Genomic DNA, 8,693 nt, shown 5'->3' with positions numbered 1-8,693 from the left:
CACAGGAAGGAATGTTAATAAGAACTCTTGGCTCAAAGAAAACTGGGGCATTTCAACCTGGTTCAGGGTCCAGAATCCTATAGTTTCTTGGGCCATCACTGCTTCAAGACAGTAGGGATAAATCTGGAGATCCCATATACCTGGAGAGGAGTTTGGGTCCTCAGTGTAGATTTTCTCTGAAAGAAAAGGGATAACAAGGAAGCCCATACAAAGTTGCCAGCTCTTGTAGTTCCCACACTCTTCACCCTGAAGACTACTTGCAGGAAGGTGAAAGGTAAAAAACCCAGAGATTCCAGCACATGATGTGGTGCCACATCTTTCCACTTGAAACCTCAGGAGTTATGTATCAGGAACGAGGTTGGATGTCAAAGAAGAGGTTCCTTGGAGAATACTGAAGGATATTGATATGGGCAAGGAAAAGCAATTAAATCTGATCCCTTGCCTTCATCCATCAATTTTTAGATGTAGAAGCAGAGGCATGGTTAATGATGATTCAGTGTCTACATTTTGTGTGGATTCATGGGCATGGGTACAGTTTTTTGGTGTATCTAGGATAATTCAGTGCACTGTGTATATATGCTGAACTTGGGTGCAGAAACAATAACAAAGTATCATGTATGTAATTTGCATGTATATCCATTGTCCCTCTCACCCCCACAGTTGGATTCATATATTTTGCATCTGAGTTGCATGCTGTGTATTTGCACATGGGGAAAATACGTCCCTTGCAGATATTCTATGTTGATATGCACAATGCATGTTTAGGCAGCATATACATGTTTTGTCTATCTTCTCTGAATATGCTTCATATTATTTTTGCCTGTGTGCATTTTGCATGTGTGCTGTGTATTTTATATTTGTATGTGACAATAATCTATCATTCGTTTTATGATGTGTGTGCTTGCATGGGTGTGGACATTTTATGGTGCCCAGGCCAAGGCTTTTGTGAATAGCTAACTCCCCTTGGTCTAGACCATGTGTATGGTTTGCTTTAACCTCCTCTCCCAAGTTTGTCCCTTCTACTCCATGTCATGAAATTCAGCACCACCTCCCACAAAGGAGAAGAAGAGAAGCACAGAGGCTTTGTGCCTGGCATGGGATGCCCTGCAGTCACTTGGGGATATGGGTGACCAGGAACTATTGAGCACCCTGGGCTAGCACCCTGAGCTGGTGCCCCCTCCCCAAAGACAACTGTAGGTACCATCTAGTGAATAGCAAGGCTGGAATCAATACTAAACAGCCTGACCATGGTTCATTGTGTTTGTCGGAATTTAAGCCACTGTGTCAAAAGGCAAAGAAGCCCAGCATGGGGAGGCAAAGGCTTTCCCCACACTCTTCCTAGGGCCAATCCATTTTCTACTTCAAGGCTGCACAGCACTCATCCATTCTTTACTTGTTCTTGGGTGAGGATTAGTTCTTTACCCATCCTTTTTCTTTTTCTTTTTTTTTAAAGGGCAGCTCTTATTACCAGTATGCTAGGGAGAGAGTCTGAGTTTAGTAATCAAAATGATGCTTTGGGTCATTTAGGGAATCCATCCCTTGATTCTGGGATTAGGAAATTTCCACCAATAGGAGGCTTCTTTAAGTCTAGATCAGCAGAATCTGGTCCCAGGGAGTTTTTACTCCTTGGTTTCAAAGCAGAGGATCCGCCTATGGACAGGTTCATGAAGATGATGGATGTAGAACCAAATGTTAGAGAATCAAATGGGGCAGAGGATAATAATGGAGATGATTAATGGGATGGATTGTAGGGAGAAGGCCTGGGTGGGCCTGGCCCAGGATAGCTGGAGCTGTGAGGGCTATAGGACCCTTGTGCACTCAGTAAGACAAGCTTCAGCCATGGGAAACTGAAGCTGCAGCACATGGAGGGCAGAAAGACAATTCTAATGTCTAGGAATTTGTGAACACTGGAGTGTGTCTGAGGCAATGATAGCAAACCCAGGCCCAGTGGGTTTACCATACCCATTGGGTTTCTTATACAACCAACCCACCAAGCAATAGATTTGCTCCTGAATCTGAACTCCAGAGAATGAATATATATATATGTGTGTGTGTGTATAATGTACATACACACACACTTGTGTATGTATATATATATATATTCTAGTGCACATAGTCAAACACATGCATAAATTGCCCTGTGTCAAGATATTGCATAAGCATATACAATGTTCAAATGCATTTTTTTCTATAGCTTGCTAGAGGAACACATAAGAGAGATAGATAGCTGATATATATTTATATACATTGAACCCACAGACCTGCCTGTCCTCAGGACCAATTCCCTAGTAAGCTGTGTGGTCATGCCCATGACTAGATTAATTCCCAAAGTTCAGTCATGTGAGTGTTTACACTCTGACTTTTCTGTTTATTCTCCTGGTGTGGCATGGTCTGGGCTCCCAGTGAAAGAACAGAGGTGGGCTGAAAGGGCCAGCCAGAAGTTCTGGTTCCCCATTCCAAATAGTCTATTTGTTTTACCCTGATGGAGGGCTTTTGCCTTCTGATGTGAAAAAAACTGCAGTTCAATACCATCCCAAGGCTATTAATACTCTAAGTAGGAATACTGTATCGGCTACTAGGAAAAATAGGATATCTCCTGTGTTTTAAATATTGAGATTCATGCAGTGAACACTCATGCAGCTCTATTGCATGACTGGTATACTCCACTGCAGTGTCAGTGGAGCTGGGCCACACCACCAGGAAAGCAGATGTCTGCAAACTCCAGAGTAAAAGAAGAAATCAAACACGTCCTGTGACCCTGAAGCTTGCGAAATGGTATCTGAAGCTGAGAAGTCCCTGAATCAGGTAGCTTCTCCCCAGAGGCCTAAGGGAACAAATGTGAAACCTGACAACTCATATTTGGTCATACTAACTGTCCCTCCCCCACCCCCCTGGGCTTCCCTCACATCGACACTGCAGAGAAAAAGCAGGATGCAGCATTTTTCCGTTACGAAACCTAAGCCTCCGGAGCATCTAGTTGGCAACTGCAATTCACGAACCCCAGCCTGTGACACAGAAAGTAGCTCCAACACACAGAACTGTGTGTTCCTCTCAACGCAAAAATGGGGATGACCTTTGGAGTGGTCGCCAGGCTTTAGAACTAAGTCTGTGTGTGTTCCTCCGTGAAGGGGCAGAAGGGCTGAAGTGGGGTGGTGAGAGTGGGGTGGGAGGGCATGCACCTCCCAGATGTGTTCGTGTTTAGGTAGGAAGATAGGATGGTGTCGATATGGTAGGTCATGTTGGGGTAGGAGGGTGCCGCATTGTGCCTTTCTGAGATGCTGCCTCCATGGGTGACCCTCATCTTTGGAAACCTGTAAGTCGGTGATGAAGATTTCATGAAAGCCACGTTAAATATTCTGTGTTCTAAATCAAAAAATCAAAAGATCAAAAGTCACTTGCACGACTATTGCTTTCCATGCAGAACCAGATGCACACTGTAGAACACTGACTACAATGCAGGCTATTATGCAACATCTGCATCAGTCCTGTTGAGCTGTGAGTACATTAGTAGGGTTTCAGTCAGACATCAGTTAACATTTTGGTAATATTCACATAGTTTGTGTTAGCCAAGGTACAGTTGGCTGTTTTTAAGTTCTCCTCTCTAAAGTCCTCATTACTGTTGTTTACTCCCTCCTGTATCTCCATGTAATCAGACTTACTTATGGTAGAGGCACTTCTACTTTTCTTTAGGTCAGGGGAGGACGGGATCTTTGGACAGCTTGTCACTTGCAAGTACTGGGCCTGCTCCTCTCCCTCTGTCTCCCGGTGGTAGAAGTAGTTGAAATTAGACACTATGACAGGGACTGGTAAGGCAATGGTTAACACACCTGCAATTGCACACAGAGAACCCACTATCTTCCCCCCAATGGTAGTTGGAACCATGTCTCCATAGCCTACAGTTGTCATGGAGACGACTGCCCACCAGAAAGCATCAGGGATGCTGGGGAACTGGGAATCTCGCTCATCAGCTTCTGCAAAATAGACAGCACTAGAGAAGAGGATGACCCCAATGAAGAGGAAGAATATCAGGAGGCCCAATTCCCTCATGCTGGCTTTGAGGGTCTGACCTAGAATCTGCAGACCTTTGGAGTGTCTGGACAACTTGAAAATCCTAAAGACTCTTACCAACCGGATGACACGGAGAATGGCCAGTGACATGGCCTGCTGGCCTTGCTGGGCGTCCTCTGGCTTCTCAGCTAACTCTGTCCCCAGGGTGATAAAGTAAGGGATGATAGCCACAATGTCAATGATGTTCATGATGTTGGTGAAGAAGCCCGCTTTGCTGGGACAGGCAAAGAATCTAACCAGAAACTCAAAGGAGAACCAGATGATGCAGAGGGTCTCTACGATGAAGAAAGGGTCGGTGAAGGAGGTGGACTGCTGGTACCCAACAGTGCTGTTGGAATAGGTGTGGAAGGTCACCCCGCCCCCATGCATGTCCTCATTCTCATCCCGGAAGATGGGCAAGGTTTCCAGACAGAAGCTGACGATGGAGATCAGAATGACCATCACGGATACAATGGCTATAATCCTGGCGGGCCCCGAGCTCTCAGGGTATTCAAAGAGAAGCCACACCTGTCTCTGAAACTCATTTTCAGGCAGAGGACGCTCTTCTTCCTTGATGTAGCCTTCATCCTCTCGAAACATCTCCATTGCTTCTTCTCCTAGCTCATAAAACCGGATTTCTTCAGAGAAGATATCTAAGGGCACATTCACGGGTCGCCTCAGCCTGCCCCCAGACTGATAGTAGTACAAAATGGCATCAAAGCTAGGGCGATTGCGATCAAAAAAGTACTCATTTCGGAGGGGATCGAAGTACCTCATCCGTTTCTTGGGGTCCCCTAAGAGGGTCTCTGGGAACTGGGCTAAGGTCTTTAGCTGAGTCTCGAACCGCAGGCCTGAGATGTTGATCACCACTCTCTCACAGCATTCGTGGTCTGCCTCTGGGTCATAGGTGTCTTGCGGGTGCCCAGGGAGGGCAGCAGCCTCATCCACTGGGTCTCCGGTAGCCACTGTCATAATTGGGGCTGAGGAGTGGACTTTACTTTATGCCTGCCAGCTGCCTGCAGCAGGGAACTCACGGTGCTGGTAACTGGGCCCCAGGAAAGACAGAAGTTGGAGACACAGCCTCACTTGGCTAAAAGACAGAGGCAGGTAAGGACATGAGATCACCAGTCATTTGGCAACCTGACAGGAGGTGTACTTGGTGTCCCCAAGAGTTCAGAAACATGACTGTACCGTCGTTTCTGCCACTAAAATTACTTTCACCTTGTCACTTGTCTAGGGGTCAGTAGGGTTCAGGGAGCAAGCAAATCTTTCAAGGAAGCCAAAGAATGGCCCGCGCTAGGGGCAGGTGGCTGAGACGGGATCCTGTGTACCACACACATCCTGGGACATAGCTCCACGTGAGGAGTGGAGAAGGGAGCTCTCTGCCAGGCACTGCGCTACTGTTTTGGCAATACCTGCACCAAAGGAGGTATTCATGGTAGGGTGTTTGGGGCCTGGGCCTTGGTCCCTGATCCCCACCCCCCACCCACCCCAGTGCCTGTGTATGGCTGCTGCTAAGTGATTGATTGATTTACCTGGCCAGGCAGGAGCCTGAGGTTCTCTTCCTTGAAGAGCAGATCCGATGCTGCAGATACACAAATAGGGCAGCTCAGTGCCTGTCACATCTTCTCACTTGAGCTGGAAATAATGGTGAGTCATTCTGAGCAGGAGGGCAGGTCCTGGAGGTGTGCTCTAGGACTGGATGGGGCTTCAGGGACCGCGAGATGCTTGGCCAGGAGCGCGCACGACTTGAGGAGAGTGGAGCTTGGGTCTGCAGCCTTTGCACGGAAGGAGGTAAGACGCACAGCTCAGCAAAAGCCAGAGTCCTCCTGGCCGTCCTCAGGAGGTGGGACGTTGCCTGGAAAACACAGCAGCAAGGTGGAACCAAAGCTTCCAGGCAGCTGAGACCAAGACTTAGAAGGGCTCTGGCAGATCCTCTCAGGACAAGTGGCAAGCCCCCACACCCACTTCCCATGACGCTGCTTGCGGATGAGACCCACCACCCTGTAGCCTCTTCCTAGCCTCTCCCGGGTAAGCACAAGCGTTCCCTTCTCATCAGCTTGAAGCACTTTGTCCCTAGTTCTCAGGTGCCAACAAGAGCGATCCAGCTTTCTCGGTGTCAGAACACACATCTCCCAAGGGGGGAGGGTTTTCCTCTCTGACCTTAGCCATGTCCTGGTAAAGAAACAATCCTTCCTCCCCAACACACACACACACACACACACACACACACTCCTTCCCAGCTAGACAGGCCCCACAAGCAGCAAGATCGCCTCTGTAGAATGCCCAATGGGGGGGGGGGGTCGCTGAACTTACTCTCCCTCCAGGATCCCTGGGCCTCAGGCCTTGCTCTGGGTTGGGTGGCATTTGAGCTGGGCAGGAACTCAACCACTGATTTCTTCCCAAGAGAAAATCCCTCACATCTCGGCAGGGAAGCACAGAACAAACGCTCAAGCTGCCTGATTGTGAGGCGGGTTGGCTTCCCAGAGAGGGGGGGAGCCTAGAGAAAGCTGGCTTCCGGGCTGGCCCCCCGCCGACCCAATCCCGCCCGCCCCAGAGCCGGGGAGGGGTCTGGGGCCTCTCCCATCGCCCGGGGCTCCAGCCGGGATTCCGCCGGGCGCGCTCCCGCCGGAATCCGCTGGGCTGACCGGAGCCCGCAACCGCCGGGACCGCTAGAGTGTGCCACCTTAACCCCTTCCTGCGCAGTGCGGGTGGGTTCCCGCTGCGGGCCCGAGGGCAGCCTAGCCGGTGCCTGCGAGGTCCAGCCGAGGGACCACCGAGACTCCATCTCCACCTGAAACCCAGGAGCCCGAACTCTGAGGGTGCGGAGCAGGCGTCGCCAAGCAGCTGCCCCAGATCTAGCTTCCTTTTAGGCAAGAGGGCTTCACGGCAGCCCACCACCCCGGCCAAGTGGAGAAAACAAGAGACCGCAGAGAAGCCCTATTCGACTCGGTGGCGGAAAGGCAAATGCAACCAGGAGAACCCAAGTGACTCGGGTCCTACCCACCCACTATTTACCAGCCGTGGTGGCTATGCAGTCAGCTGCACTTCCCATCACCCGCCAGCTCCAATCTGCGCCCTCCGCCCTAAGTCACGCACAGACCACACAGGGTCCCCGAGCCCATTCCATGCACTCTTCTGCAGGAACAAGTCTCCCCCTTAAGTCCCACGCAGCCGGTGCGGGTCCATAACCCTCCAGGCCGACATCAGGGGTCGGCACCAGTTCGCCCACCCAGGCTCCCGGGGTGCCCTGTAGCCCCTATGGGCGCTGCAGCTGGTCAGGCATGGCAGCATGCGCAGCAGAATGCCGGACACTGATTTACCCTTGCAGATGGGTACCAGAGCCTCCATGTTCCTGCGGGGACAGCCAGCGCAGGCAGAACCCGGACAGCGGGCGGTGGCGGTGGTGGCGGTGGGGTGCGGGCGGCCAGCCGGGAGCCGACTCTGCAGTCCCGCGGGCGGCGCGTACGGAGCGCCCGGCCGCCGCCCGCAGCCGCACCGCGCCGCACCGCGCCACGCAGCGCCGCACCTGGCCCCGCAGCGAACTCGAATTAAAGGGGCCGGCTGGGGCCAGAGCTAGCGAGGTGTGTCGCTCGCCACCGCCACCGAGCTGGCCGCTGGGTTAGATCCCTGTGTCCCCGACTCCCACCGCAAAGAAAACTCCCTATTCTTTGACAGAAGCTAGGTTACTAACCAAAACTCCAGCGCAGAGCTCAGCTGGGTGCTGCCTGGGTCGGGAGACAGGGGGAGAGGGTTGAAGTTAAGAAGAGCTTGAGAGGTTCTTGCCAACATAATGAAGTAGGCAGGAGGAACTGATCAATACCATCCCAGGCCCGAGCGCGATCCAGCCCCGAGGGAGATGTGTTGCTATTATTACGATGCTACCAGACAGAAGGTGCAGACCCCAGTCCCTCCACCCTGGTCTTCTGCTTCTGCGTCCCTGTCGATACCCCTGTGCCCCACCTCTCTCTTACCCAGCACAGATTCAGCTTCCCAGGGCACTACAGCAGGTGAGGGCCTGGCCGCACTGTAGCAGAAACTCACTGCTGCCTTTGCCCCCCACGGGGTGGGGGTTGGGGGAGCTGCAGAACTACAGATCTGCAGGACCGGCTTCTAGCCTTTCTGACTTCCTTTCCCCAGGGCTCTGGACAGAGAAGGCTGAGGGGGACACATAGTTGCCCTTGGGAGAGCAGGCTCCTCACAAAAGCCCTTTCACAGATCTTGACAACCCCAGCGGGCCCACGATCTGAACCCGGGAGCGCAGGGTAGAGCAGGATGTACCCTTGGCCTCCGAAATAATTGGTATAGGAAGTTCTTGGCTTAGGTTGGGGATAGGAGTGTTTTAGGGGGTCCAGACTGGCTTGCAAACCTTGCAAAAGCTCCAAGCCTTCGCCAGTACAGTTCTGCAGGCCCCTGTCAGAACTGCCTACGTAGATACTCCACAGAGGGACTCATTGAGATGGTTCTCTCGGAGCTCTGGTGTTCAGAGGGGCTCTGGCGCGCGAAAAGACTCTTCTTGGGACCTTTCTGCTAAGACAGTTCTCTCTGTGCAAGTATCAGAAGCTCTGAAAGCCTGCTTCTCTGCAAGGGAAGGTTCCCAGGAATATGGCCATTCCCCAGTGGGAGCCTGTAAGGTGGGTGAAAGG

The 8,693-nt window shown here is 51.6% G+C and overlaps 1 protein-coding gene across 4 annotated transcripts; it reads right to left on the bottom strand.

Annotated features, from left to right (window-relative positions):
* Positions 1-2,219: 2,219 nt before the first annotated feature.
* Positions 2,220-8,184, bottom strand: Kcna2 (potassium voltage-gated channel subfamily A member 2). 4 transcript variants are annotated; one of them, XM_031375126.1, is made up of 4 exons: positions 8,022-8,184; positions 7,742-7,775; positions 5,583-5,905; positions 2,220-5,137 (listed from the first exon to the last, which is right to left on the bottom strand). In XM_031375126.1, exon 4 carries the CDS (start codon positions 5,017-5,019, stop codon positions 3,520-3,522), a length of 1,500 nt encoding a protein of 499 aa, XP_031230986.1. In that variant the 5' UTR covers positions 5,020-5,137; positions 5,583-5,905; positions 7,742-7,775; positions 8,022-8,184; the 3' UTR covers positions 2,220-3,519. The 4 variants fall into 4 exon arrangements, with proteins under 4 accessions (XP_031230986.1, XP_031230985.1, XP_031230983.1 ...); XM_031375125.1 differs by lacking the exon at positions 7,742-7,775; XM_031375123.1 differs by lacking the exons at positions 7,742-7,775; positions 8,022-8,184 and adding an exon at positions 7,371-7,539.
* Between the last annotated feature and the right edge of the window lie 509 nt (positions 8,185-8,693).

Source organism: Mastomys coucha, unplaced genomic scaffold (assembly GCF_008632895.1).
Source record: "Mastomys coucha isolate ucsf_1 unplaced genomic scaffold, UCSF_Mcou_1 pScaffold16, whole genome shotgun sequence".
NCBI classification, from domain to species: domain Eukaryota; kingdom Metazoa; phylum Chordata; class Mammalia; order Rodentia; family Muridae; genus Mastomys; species Mastomys coucha.
Note: the sequence above shows the minus strand (reverse complement) of the source record. Positions and strands in the feature narration are given on the sequence as shown.

Bases quoted from the DNA above. Each gene is read 5' to 3' on its own strand.
- Kcna2 (XM_031375126.1), bottom strand. From the start codon at position 5,019: ATGACAGTGGCTACCGGAGACCCAGTGGATGAGGCTGCTGCCCTCCCT.